The following is a 14,548-nucleotide window of genomic DNA, read 5'->3' as shown; positions in this document are numbered from 1 at the left end:
TCTCAGGCTATTCTTATAGAAACAATGGAGAGACATGGAGTAGATTATAGGATAATGAATGGCATTTGGAAGAAGTTGAATGTTTAGACCCAAAGAAGAGTCATTAATTGTTTGGTGCCAATTTGGAAGATTTCTGACAGCATTTTCCTACTACCTACACTTGGCCTATGCTTTTCAAAACTCTTATAAATGATTTGGATAAAGAGGAAATGACTTTTAATTTTCAGTTGACACAGAACTGAGGTGAATCATTAACACACTGAAGGACAGTTAAGCTTCAAAAATATCTTGATGCATTAAAACATTGAACTGAATCAAGTTAAATAATATTTTGAGATAAATGTAAAATTTTACACTTGAGTTCAGAAAAATTAACTTCACACATACAGTCTAGGGAATGTATGGAGTTTCAGTAGATTCCAAACTCAAAGTGAGCCAACAATTTGATATAGCAACCAAGAAATGCAATCATAGGTGACATGAAAAGAGATTTAAGGAAAATAACAGGTATGTCAAGTACCCTAGAGAGAACAACTATGAAGTATAGTGTTCAATTATTTAGGCCATTTTAAGGACATTGAGAAACAGGAGAGGGTCTGAAGGAGAATATATAGATGGTGTAGGGCCCTGATTTCATACTTCATAAGGATCAGATGAAGGTAGTGATAATAACCAAGCTGGAGAAGAGATGATGTATGGAAAATATTATATCTCTCTTCAATCATTTTGAATTATCAACTGGAAGAGGAATTTGATTTGTGCTGTTTGGTCCTGTAGGGAAAAATTACTAGTGATGGGTGGAATTTGTAGAGCGACAAAGTCTGACCTTATGTAGGGAAAAAACTTCTAACAAAATCAATCAAAAGTGAATTCAGTTGATTAAGGAGATGGGGGCTTCTCTCAATCAGAGGTCTCAAATCACAATCTGGATGACTCACTGTTTAAGAGTGTTACTTATGTGTGTTATTTGGGTCAGGAACAGATTGGACTGTAAGGCTTCTGAGGTTCCTTCTAAATATGAATTTCTGTGGTTACATAATCCTGACTATTGAAATGGGAAGCTGTGAATTCCATTTCTAACTTTACAATTTATGACCTATGTGGCCTTGGACAAGTTATACCACTTCTTTGATGCTCAGTTTCCCCATTTATATAAAGGAATAATAGCGTTTGTGCTACATAATACAAATGGCTGTTTTGGAGATCAATCAGGATCAAATATAATGTATTTGAAAGTGCTTCTTAATCTTGGGCCACAGTACAAATGTTATGGATTATTATTATTATCATTACCATGCTACTAATGCTCTTCACTGTGTTTCCTTGAGCTCAGTCATGAACCAACCCTGAATCCACCCTCAGCCCTTTCCCTTGCACCTGTCTCCACCAAGCTTCCCAGTGAATCGGCCTGTCCTATACAATGTCATGAGGTAGGTAAAGTTTGCCTTCAGTGGCCTCCACTTTCCTATTATGGCATCATCCTCACCATGGAGGGGAGAATCAGGCACCGGTGAAGATAGATGCCTGTTGTCAATGCCTCAATTTTACAAATGGAAGAATTGAATTGAAGCAAATTTATTGGACTTGTCCTAGGGCACACAGTAACATAACTCAGGAATTCAGTAACAGAACAAGAACATCACTTTTCCCACTATACTAGTGTCTCATCATAATTGATAGATTCTATCTCTCTATCTATCAGATCCATTTCATCTTTCAAAGCTAAGCTCAGGTCTCATTTCCTCCATAAAGCTTTCTATCAAACTTGATTTCCCTTTCCAAAGTGTCCATATTATAAAATCAATTTTCATTTGCTTATATGCTATTTTCTAATATTCTCTCATTGTTTATATATATATATATATACATATATATATATATATATATACAACACACATATACATATATTATAGCTCTTTTCCCAAAGGAGTATATGTTCTTTGAGGTCAGGGCCTATGGAATATGCTTCTTAAGACATCCAATAGTGCCTAGGAGGTGTTCAGTGGTGACCTATTGCACTAGATGGTACATGCCTTTTCAGTCTTTCCATTTTAAGGTGATTTCCAAAAAGGAAAAAAATAGTTGTAAGAAATGAAAGCATTCATATTGTTTTTTTTTTATTATAGCAGTTGTGCCCACTAAGGGTAAAGCCAATTTAATTAAGGGAGGCTTTAAGAGCTGGCTGATGATACCAAGACTGCTGTGAATCATATTATGTGACACTACCTAACTATACTCCCCAATGTTTGCTCTACAGGGAATTTTCCTTGACTCACAGTGAGGTAAATACATTCACTATAATTATGTGTGATTGTGTAATTACAATAAGATGTAAGTGGTCATAATGTGTGTAGAAGAAATATCATTCAATTTATTAGCACTAAGGGAATGTAATTACCATATTGCAATGGACAAACAGAAAGGGTATTTCCAACAATGCACTTGGGATAATATAGAGAAGTAGACAAAATGATTTACCAAAAGCATAGAATCTCATCTTGTCATTCCACTACTCAATAACCTCTGATGGCTCCCTATGGCCTCTATGACCAGATACAAATTCATTTATTTGACATTTTAAAATTCATCCAACACAGCTCCAGCTCTCCTTTCTAGGCTTATCACACAATACTCCCCCTCATTTGCAGACCAGTTTCTTTATCGTTGCTCATGTGTGGCACTCCATTTCTCACCTGGGTGCCTCTTCATAAGCTGTCCCCTGAACTTGGGCTGTATCCCATAACTGTTTGCTTCTTAGACTCCCTAACATACTTCAAAGCTTAGCTCAGGCTCCACATCTTACATGAGAACTTTCCTGACTCCCCCACCAATTATTTTGTATTTATATATTTATTTTGTATATAATCTGTACCTACATCTCCCCTAACATATCTTAAGCTCCTTGAGAATAGGACTTTGATTTTTATCCCCAGCATCTAGCACAGTTATGGAACTTAATAAATTCTTATTGATTTATTGACATAAATATCCTCATTTTTATTCTTAGCAAGTACATGGATTTCTATCAACAGGCTACACAATGGCTACAGTATTTGGAAATAAAATAAGGATACTATTATAGGTGAGGCATGGGCTCTTCCCCTTAAGAAAGCATTTCTTCTAAACTGTCACTTCAAACTCCAAATGCTGTCATGATCAATTCAATGTGATGCACATACATTAGATGCCTATAATGTGTAAGACCCTCTTTTGGGCACTGTGTGTGTTTACTTTGTGGACCATGATCCTCAAAAGATCTCCAAACCAAGGGAAATTATTCATTCAAAAGCAAATGTTCACTAAGCACCAATTTTGTGGGCATCTAGATGGCTTAGTGGATAATCAGGGAGACGTGAGTTCAAATCCAGCTTCAGACATTACCAGCCATGTAACCCTGGGCAAGTCACTTAACATCCATTTGCCCCAATACACAGAAGGAAATGGCAAACCACTCCAATATTTTTTTCAAGAAAGCCTCATGGACAGTGTGATCCACAGGGTCATTATGAGTTGGACCCAACTCAATGGCTGAGGAAGGAAAATATGAAAGTTACTGTCCTAAAAACTGAGGATAAAAAAGATGAAAAATGCCCTGTCCCTGCCCTTAAGGAGATTATAGTCAAAGAGTGGAAGTATACTTATAAACAAATAGATATGACTCAAGGTAGAATGTGATGGAAGTAAAAGGAGAGATCTAAATGACTTTCAGAAAATTCAAGAAGTGAGAGATAACCTGAGAGGTAGGGGTGGAGGAGACTTGACTGTCAGGAAAAGCTTCATGGAAAAAGTAGCCGAGGATAATGATGATATCGCTTTATATACCTCTCACAGTATTTTCTCATATATAAGGTCAATCTGCCCACCATAGGAGCACAGTTTCCCACTTGCTTTTAGGCTATTACATTAACTTGTAATGACAATTACCTCCGACTTATAAGCATCTTTGATCCCCACCTATCAAACAGTTTTGCAAACTTCATGGAAATAAAAACCTAAGAAACCTAGGCATCTATGATTTCATTTGACCTTCCCAGCAATTCCTTCTTATATTGATGAAGGTAGACTAAAAAGAATATTTAGTATGCTTTTCTGTATTCTATTTCTCTGCTTCATGCTTGGGGTTAAGATAAAAATGATTTTGTAAAGACCTGTACTGTGATGCAGAAAGCCAATATCCTTAACCAGAAAAGTCTAGAGATTAACAGACTTCTAACCAGTCTTTTGGACTTTTTAATTATCTGTCTACAAAAATGTGAAAATATTAAGTGGGAAAAGAAAAACTCCTTCTAGTTTTTACTGTCAGATCCAAAAAAGTGGTAGGCATCTTGAGGGCTGGCTCTTAGTAGCAGAGGCAGTCAATAAACTTTCTGTTTAATATAATGCTATAAGTTTCTCAAGTGGTTCTATTATTTATAGTTGAACTGTAGTTATCAAGTTCGTATGAGTGAAGAAAAATTCTCTATTCTCTTCTCCCTTCTTTGAAGAAGTCGGGTGAATAGAAAAGGAAATGACAAACCACTCTAGTATCTTTCCCAAGAAAACCCTAAATTGGGTCACAAAGAGTTGCACTGACTGAAATCACTAAAGAAACATTTATACTGCTTACTATATACCAGGCACTAGGATAAGCTCTTTATAATTATTATCTCATTTGATCTTCACAACAACCTTGGGAGGTAGGTGCTATTATTATCCCCATTTTACAAATGAGAGAACTGAGGCAAACAGCGATTAAGTAACTTGCCCAGGGTCACACAGCCAGCAAGTGTCTGAGGCTAAATTTGAACTCATTTCCTTTTGTCTCCAGGACAAGTACTCTATCTACTGTACCAAATAGCAGCATAACTCATTACACATCTGTGGTTTCTGATACTATGTCATCCTGTTTGATAATAATAGATGATGACCAGAAGAAAGGAGTTCTGAAGACTAGAAGTTCTGAAGATGGAGGGAAATTAGGGAAGGCAATAAGCATCTATCTAGCCCTCACTGTGTGCCTGGCATTGTGCTAAGTGCTTTTTACAAATAGTATCTTATTAGAAACTCATAACTCTGAGAGGCAGGTGCTATTATTACCATCCCCATTTTACAGCTGAGGAAACTGACACAGCCAAGTAAGTGTTTAAGCCAAATTGGAACTCAGGTATTCCTGACTCCAGATCCAGAATTCTATCGACTTCACCTGCAGCTATCTCTATAAGGTACCATACTAGCAGCTTAAGTCACTGAAGAATCAAGCAGCCACTTTATTTCAGGTGGAATGTTTGTGAGATGGAATGTGTTAGCACATGATTTTTACCCTGATGAATCTTGTTCCAAAACCTTCTCTCAAGGTGCCAATATAGTTTTCCTTTAAGAAAAAGAAGAAAGTGATTAGAATGTTGTCTTAATAAATACCAATTTGTCTTCCTTATTTCCTCCCTATGTTTTAGTTTAAAAGCTCATGGCAAAAGAATAATGACAATCTTCAAAACTTCCAGTATTGCAAAATACTGGTGGTGAAATGAATAACAGTGGTAAAGCAAAGTGCCCATTCAAAAAGCAATTACTTAAAGTTATTCATCTTTTTAAACATGTTCCCATTACAAATGGAATTAAGACATCCTTTGGGATTTTTTTGGAAGCCAAAAGAAAACTCTTCATCAATGGGACATTGAATCTAGGGTTTATGATTAAAGCCTTTTAATTCATCTTCAGTAAACTGACAGTTTTTTAAATAAAACAACATGCTCATCACTTATAAAGAAATAACTTGTGCCTACATAGTCATTGTCATCAAATGAGAAAGTGAATGGCATAGGAGTTGGTGTCTGTCCAGCTGGGATCTACTCTCTGCTCAGCCACTAAATACACACATAACCTGGGAAACTTCATTAGATCTCTACCACCTCAATTTCCTTTAAAGTAAAGGTGTTGAATGAGATGATTTTTGAGATCCTTTCCAACTCAAACCCCTGAGATCATATGATTTATTTTTGCTAACTAAACTCCAAGACACCTTCAGATCTAAAGTGACCATTCTTTATTGTTTTATTTCTAAATAAATGATCTGATAAGAAGCAGCTAAGTGGTACAGTAGATAGAGTGTCAGTCCTTGATTCAGGAAGACTCATCCTGAACTTAAATCTGGACTCAGACACTAACTATGTGAGCCTGGGCAAGTCACATAACCACGTTTGTCTCAGTTTTCTCATCTATAAAATGAGCTGGGGATGGAAAGGGCAAAACACTCCAATATTTCTGCCAAGAAAACCCCATGAACGATATGGTCCATGGAGTCACAGAAAGTCTGATACAACTAAATTACTGAACAACAAAAATACCCATTTTGAGGGGGATAATGAAAGTATTACTGCTTTGGAAATTATATTTACTAGCTGTTTGATCTTGGGCAATTCATATAGCCTCAGCAAGCCTTTTTCCTAACCTTGATACAATAGAGCTGGACTAGGTCCTAGATCAGAGGTTCTTAACCTTTTTTTGTATCATGAACCCTGTTGGCAGTGTAGTAAAACCTGGGGATTCCTTTTTTGAATAATATTTTAATATATAAAATAAAATGCATTAGAGTAAAAAATAAATCAAAGGTTAGTGAAAAGGGGTTTATTTTGGACCCCTTAAAATCTATGCATGGACTCTTTGGAGATATGTGGATCCCAGTTTAAGAATCTGAATTAGATTATCTCTAAGGTCTTTTGTTTCCTCTAAACCTTATCACTCCAGAATTCTATAATGATATGATCTCTAGGGCTCTTTTCAGCTCTCAATGGCTATAGTTCCAGAGGATCCTGAGGTCTCAAACCCCCAAATCATGCCAGAGTGATCACTACAGCATCTATGGGAATAGATCAATCTCCCTCTTTTAAACTACGTTGGAAGAAGAAGGGAGTAATGGAATGTCAATGTCATCCATCAGCTGTGGTTATATGAATATACCAGCATAGCCTTAACATATCAATTAGTCATCAGTTGGGTAGCACCTGTTTGCTGGTCTACAATATGGAACTCATTGTTCCTGTGGGAGAGAAAAGATGAATGATTAGTGCCTTTTCAGAAAAAAAAATATTTACCTCCTTTCCACATGCCAATCTGTATGCCAAAAATGCATTCCTCCCCAAAGCATCTCATCCCTATTGCTGAAGTGCTTCCAATTGTTCTCAAACCCTATGACATGCACCATCTTCTCCAAGTCCTTCCCAGGTGGCCTTCCTTTCTTCTGATATTCTTCAATAATTTTCTGTGCACCCACAAAATTCTATTTTGTGCTATTATTCAATTATGCATTGTCATTCCTCCCATGCCTTCTTCCTCCCCTTCAGATTGCATTATTTTCCAGAGCAAGGGCTTATTTTTCATTAATCTTTGTATCTCCTCTGGGGTTTAGCATAGTTCTTTGCATTTTGAGGACGCCTTAAAAATGTTTGCCAAATTGTTTGAATAAAACTTGGGTCTTGTCTTCATTGAGCTTAGATTCTAAGTGGATTAGAAAGTCCCTAAAGTCTTTGATTACTTTCCTGTAAATTTGTGCTTTCTCTCTCTCTTAGAAAAGAAAAATTAGACTCCCTGGTAGATTTTCAAAAGCCTTCACAAATATTGGCTAAGGATGATGTTTTCTTGAGCTATTAGTCACATCCTTTCTCCCCCAACCTGACGTTTTTGTATATTCTCTTTGGTACATTACCAGGGCTCTGTGAAACTACTTATCTGAAATTTGAAGCCATAGGATTTTCTGGAAAAAAAAGACCACAATTTCACATATTTACTTAAGAATGAAGTGGGTTTTTTTGTTTTGCTTGACAAAAACAGAAGTAGCCAGTTATCTTTGGTGCTTTGCACTATTAGAATTTGGTTAGATATTCTCCCTGGTTCTTTCCTTTTTAAACCATAGCTGTGCAGACAATATCCTTAGATTAACTAGAATTGATCTCTGGCTTTTATAACTTGGTGAAGATCTAGGCCTTTGAAAGTTGTGAGTAAATTATTGTTTCCATCAGCTATCCAGGTGCACATTCAAATGGCTGTGTAAATCCAACCACAGTCTGCTTCTTTGTTGTCTTCCCTTTAATATCATGCTGTAATCCACACACCAACACTCATGGCTTTCTATCCTTTCTCTGATGGACAAAAGGACCTGTCTAATACAATTTGCTGTCATACTCAGAACTGGCAATACCTATCGAATGTAGCTGGCAGGAGGTGAATAGTATTTTGAGGATCCTTGATAAATACAGAAGATGAAGAGTTAGGGGGAGATTCAAAGAGGTGACTTTTTGGTTTTTCACAGATGGCCATCATAAAACAAAATTCACCATATTTGATTGTGCTAAACAGTATTGTGTTTATGTAAGCCTTTAATGTAACTGAGCTTTTCCATCAGCCTAGAATGAAAATTCCTTAAAGGTTGGGGCAGTTACACATTTTCATTTTTGTATTCTGAGTGCCTAGCCCAGGATCTCTCACATAATATGCACTTAATAAGTGAGTATACAGTTATTGTGGCATGTCACATTTAGTCCTCAAGACCACTGTGCAAGTTAGGTGGCATAGTCATGATAATATCCATTTTATAGATTTTGGTATGGAACTACCTGGATTTGATTCTTGACTTGGCTATTTACTATGTGATCGGTCTATTTCTTCATTTGTAAAGAAGAGATAATAATGTGTGATACAGTGGAAATATGTTTAAAATCCAAGAATTTGAGTTCAAATTCCACCTCTGTCACTTACCACCTTGATCTTGGCCTTGATTCCTCATCCATAAAATGAGGCAGTCATTCTAGATGTTATCTTGGTATCTCATACTTACATTTTGATGATCAATTGAGATAAAAATAAATAAATCCCTTTGTGACTCACAGAACACTCTTTAAGTGTGGTCTATTCATAGGATCATAGATTTGAAAGTGGAAAGGACCAAAGAGATCACATTATTCAACCAGACTCACTTTATAGATGAGGAAACTGAGGCCAAGAGAAGGACTTAACCAAAATCACACAAGTGGAATGTGGCAACCTTGGAATTCAAATCAAGGTGCTGTAATTCCAAAAATCAGTATCTTTTCACCTAACCACATTCCCATCTTATTACCACTATTAGATTTTTCATGACCCAATTGTCTAAGCCCTCTCAGGATGCAGATAACTAAGAAAGAATATGAATCTATCCAATTATGTCTATAAAAATATAACCCTTAATGCACCATAAATATTAATTTTTAAATGTCTACTCATAACATGATACAACAGTGTTTAAAGAACATCTACTTACAAGTTATGTAGCTTACTCACTGAACTTCAGCTGTAAGAAAATGGCAGTTATTTCTAATATTTCATAGCAGATTAAGCACAAGAAAAAAAATTCTCACCCTGAATATTTTCTGAGTGCCCAAAGCCTTCTAGCCTATATGACCAGGTCCAGCTAACACTCCTGATTCTAGAACATAGTTTAGACATTAAAAACTCTAAGGGTGCTTTCTACTGCTAATGGCACTAAGTCCCTTTTAAAGAACCTTCTCTTTTACTTCACTCTATGGATCCCAGGACATAAAGTCCCTGAATCCTCTTTGCAAGAAGGGAACTGCTTTCTTTTCCTGCCAATCTTCTCAGCTCCTGTACTCTCTCACTCATTACTGGCAGAAAAGAGTTTTGTTTGTGTAAGAGGATGATAGTAGGGTGGGGAATTTGCTGGAAAAGTTAAAATTATTTATATCTTTAGCCTGACTTGTCTAGGATAACCCTATCCAAATACAGTTTCACTACAGCCTACAAACTTAAATCATCATTCCTCCTCCTTTTTTTCATGCCTAACTTATAATTAATTACTTAAAAGTCTACATTCAATCACCATAGTAGTGCTCTAAAAGATTACTTTTTAATTTCTGTGCTAATTCTTTAAACATCATCCTCTTTTTTGTGATTCAAAATTCACATTAATTATCTACTTAGATAAAGGGCACCATGAGAGAGGCTAGAGATAAAGCCAGAAATTAAAAGCAATTCATGCCCTCAGGGAGCTTATATGCTACTGAATATATTCCAATAAGACTGAACAAATCAGGACAACTTTACTGTGGTTTCCTCATGGGTAGAGAAATAACTCTCAGGACTTTAAAATGCTACTTACTTCACAGGATTGCCAAGAAAATATCTTGGAGAATTCAAATCACTAAATAAGGATAATAATTTTTTGTTACATTGTTTTGGACTGGAAAAATTATTTCACTCAATGAGAAAACTACTAGCAATGCCGATCTCCACCTACATTAAGTATCATTACTATCATAAATATCAAGAACGATTTAGTATATAAAGAGAACAGGGAGATCATTTAATCCAATCCTCTCCTTTTCCAAAGGAAGGAACTAGGAACCAGAGATGAAGTGGCTTGATTAAATACTTGTGGAGATCCCACAAATGGCCTAAGTACTCTGATTCCAAATTTGTCATTCTGAGTTAAGGCGATTTATATATATTTTTTAATTTTTTCAAAGTGCTGTCTTTCAAGAAATCTGAATCAAGTAGTATAAGCTTCAGTGCCTCCATAAGGAAATCGAGATTTGAAGAGATGAAATAATTTGTTCATGGACATACATGTCAGAGTAAAGATTCAAAATGAGCCACTAATTTTTTTTGTCCAGTATTCAGTCTACTATACCTTGCCATATTATCATTACTAACATCATCATCTTTACATTAATAATAGTAATAATATGATAAAGAATATTGTGTTTTATAATACACATAGTAAAATATTATAAAAATAGCAGTAACAATAAATGAGCATGCTTCTCCGTACTGCTATCTATTGAGCTGTCAGATGATGATAAAATAAAGACAATATAATAATAATAACAACAACTAACATTTATATAGCAGTTGAAGGTTTGCAAAGTGCTTTACAAGCACTAATCTACATAACAACCATGAGAGGCAGAGCCTAGGGTTATGCCCATTTTACAGAAGAGGAAACCAAAATAGAATCTGAGTGATTTTTCCAGGGACAAATGACTGAATGACAAATGATCTGAAAGCAGATTTGAATTCAAATCTTCCTGAAACCAGGTCCGGTACTCTATCCATATATCCCCTAGCTGAGTTCAAGAGGATGAGCTAACTTCTTCCTTAATATGTTTTCATAATTAAAGAGAAAGAAGGTGATAGGAAAGAAGACAGTAAAGGAAAGTAGTTCCCCACTATGTGTCTCCTTTTAGGTGTTACTGGAATAAGTATTTTCAGCAAAAATTTATTAAGGGCTTCTTATATGCAAAGCATTCTGATAGGAATGGTGGTTACAAAGCCCTCAAGAAGCCTATATTCTACATTTCTAAAGCAACTTATGTGAGAAGCACTAGATTTTGAATCAATGGGTTATAGGTATGAGTTTGAGATTTGCCACTTACCAACTATATGACTTTGGGCAAGTCATTTGGGCTATCTGGACTTTGGTTTCTTGATCTGTAAAAAGAAAGGATTGAGTTAGATAAACTTTTAGCTCTCTTTTATGCCTAAACTTTTGCTCCTATGATCTCATTTGATACTCACAAAATCTTATGAGATTGCTAGAGAAAGGAGTCTGAAGTTTTTAGATGCAGAACCTAAGAGTTTGATCTATCTACCCAAAAGCTTGCTACTATGTAGTTGCCAGACTTGGTCTCAAGTCCAGAATTTCTGATTCCAAAGCCACAAGTCTCTACCATTCTCCATGGCTGCTTGCATATTTCGATGGATGTTTCAATACTCAAAGACATTATTATGTGTATGAAGCTTTATTATCTCTGAAAAAGGTACTTGGGAGAATAACAACAAAGAAAACCTGCCCCCTTTGGGGGAAGATTTTCCTGCTCTTTCACTAGCTTCAAATTTATAAATAAGCAACTGATAGTCTAAACTTTCCTACAGTTAAACCAAAGCCAAAATTCATGAATGTGGGCAGCCAACTGCAGCTATTTAAAGCATCATTAGTTACCTTGAACAGGGTAGTGAGAGCAAATGAATGGAAACTGGATGGTCTGAACATAGAGCCAAGGTAGCTATTACTGATTCACAGTCAAACCACATCCTATCTGAAGGCAGGAAGGAGTTTTTCAGTCCAACTTGAATGGCTCCCCAATCTTGTTTCGCATTCAAGAGATAAGGTAAAGGTTCCATAATCAAAGGAACTTCTTGCTGCATTAGAAAGAAGTTGTGTTTGAGACCCACTTTAGCTTCATTTTTTCTCAGAATTGGCATCTTGAAAGCTCATCCTAGTGTTTTGAAGTGCTGGATTAGGATTCAAAAACCTGAATTCCTGTTATATTTGCAATGGATAGAATGCTGAACCTGACATCTGGAAGACTCATCTTCCTGAGTTCTAATCTGGCCTCAGACACTGGCACTGATTTTGTGACCCTGAGCAAGTCACTTAATCCCCTTTGTTTTGTTTTGTCTTTTTCTTATCTGTTAAATGAGTTGGAGAAGGAAGTGGCAAACTACTCCAGTATCTTTGACAAGAAAAGCCCTAAAAGGGCCACAAGGAGTCTGAATCAATTGAAATAACTGAACAACCACCACAAACATGTTACTTAAGCTCTTGAGACCTGGTTCTGGTCATGTATGAGGCAGAGAAAATAATACTTTTATGTCCATGCAGGTAGAAGATTGAACCAGATAGCCAGTCACCTGAAGTAAGGAATTGGACTAGGTAGTTGCTTCCAACTCTAAGAAGGGAAGTGACTCAGTCATTGACTCAGCCAGCTCACAGCTCTGTGTGATCTTAAATAAGTAATTTCGTTTCTTTGAAATGTAAATAAGAATATTTGCCATGCCTATTTCAGGTATGTGATTCCTCACAGGATTGTTGTAAGGATCCAGAAATAGAGTAATATAGGCAACAGCCAGTGTAATGTAGTACAGTCATGTCAAACTCAAAGAGAAATGAAATGAGGTCATTAAATCATACATAAGGATCCCTGTGGGCTGCATACTGACTTGGTTTTAAATTGTAATGTTATCAATGTCTTAGTGTATTTTATTTATTTTGTTAAATTTTTCCAAATCATATTTTAATTTGATTCCAGCCACACTTGGGAGTGTTGTAAGCTACCTGATGCTCATGAATCAGATGTTTGTTACCTCTGGTATAGTACATGTTACACTAGAGTCACAAAAACCTGGATTCACATATCTTTTATGTTTTAAATGAATTGTTCTCCACATTGGTAGGAGCTCTCACAATAATCAAATCATACAAGAGGGTCTCCACAACAATAAAAGGTCTTTGATATAACTTGTGGACATAGTTTGAAAATGATAAAGTATCATAAATTTAAGAATGTTTGAGACAAATTTAATTTGTCTTCTGAATTATGACATTTGTCTTTGAAATGAAGTCTTTAATACTTTCAGAGGAGTGTTATACTGTATTTTCACACAGAGGGACTTATAAGATCTAGACGTGACAGTTTAGGTATCCTTCCACTGACTGCTAACTTCAATTACATAATAGTTTGAGAAGAGATCTGTCTTAGAACTACTTGAATCAATGGTCCAAAATAATATCCAGCACACAATAGTAGCTCAGGAAATGTGGGTTAATGACAACGATTTTGTTGAAAATGAAACTAAAACTAGATTTATTTAATGAGGTCTTAACCAAACACTAGATATAAATTGCAATCTATCAAAAAAAAAACGACCAGGGCACAATGCCTTTAGGTTTTTAATGATATTTTCATAATATAAAATAGGTATCTGAGAGTGATTATTAGATTGAGAGCAAAGCTGGCCTAAAGTTTCCTGTTGCCTTCTAAGACTGTGGACTCTTAATGGGGGGGTTGACTGGATCCTTTGGAAAAACCTATATTCTGGACCCTCTTCCAAATACCTCTCTTCATATTGGTTCTTCCAACACACAGCTGCCCAGCACACAATCACCTCTTTCTCTTTGCTCCTGTCGTTGTCATGATTCATTAGGTACAAAGGCAGGAGACTGGCCCAGAACAAGTCGGAAATAGAGTGTTTCACCCCCAAAGAGAGTATGGGGAATGGTGGGAGAGCAACCATGAGCAGGTAAGCAAACAATGAGTGGCCTGAGGCAGTGTGGAATGTCTGTGAATTAGAGGAGCCAGCGGGCTAGACCCCAGCCCAGATCCTCAGCCTGTATTAACTGTGCTTCTCATCCAGTACGTCCAACATTTTTGGCCACCGCTGATTCTCTATGTCTGTTTGGGTCACCAAAAAACCCCTCGGGGCCATTCTCATCATGAGAACTTTATGTCTGAGATGCTCTTCTCACGCAGAGTAGTGTGCTTTGCATGCTTAAATGTGAAACCCAGGGGTGTGACTTAATGGTGCACTGCATTGGAATGGAGTGGAGACAGGAAATAGGAGGAAGTTGCAAAGATTTTATATCACAGACTGAGCTGACCACTGTGTAAGCTAATACAAAAGCCAATGACTAATGACCCCTAGACCAATCTGAGATTGAGTCTGATGCTCTTTCTAAGACCAGGATGACCACTGCTGTAGTAAGCCAGTGAATTGGTAGGGATGAAGAAAACTTCCCAGT

At 36.5% G+C, this 14,548-nt stretch overlaps 1 protein-coding gene across 1 annotated transcript in view; it reads left to right on the top strand.

Moving 5' to 3' along the window:
• Positions 1-14,548, top strand: part of GRM5 (glutamate metabotropic receptor 5) — a 620,904-nt gene that overhangs the window by 562,435 nt on the left and 43,921 nt on the right. The window contains exon 9 of the mRNA XM_044668936.1: positions 13,954-14,049. Coding sequence (XP_044524871.1) covers positions 13,954-14,049 — 96 coding nt within the window. The remainder of the gene's footprint in view (positions 1-13,953; positions 14,050-14,548) is intronic.

This window comes from Gracilinanus agilis, chromosome 3 (assembly GCF_016433145.1).
Source record: "Gracilinanus agilis isolate LMUSP501 chromosome 3, AgileGrace, whole genome shotgun sequence".
NCBI lineage: Eukaryota > Metazoa > Chordata > Mammalia > Didelphimorphia > Didelphidae > Gracilinanus > Gracilinanus agilis.
The sequence above is the reverse complement of the archived record's forward strand: the minus strand, read 5'-3'. Positions and strand labels throughout refer to the sequence as shown.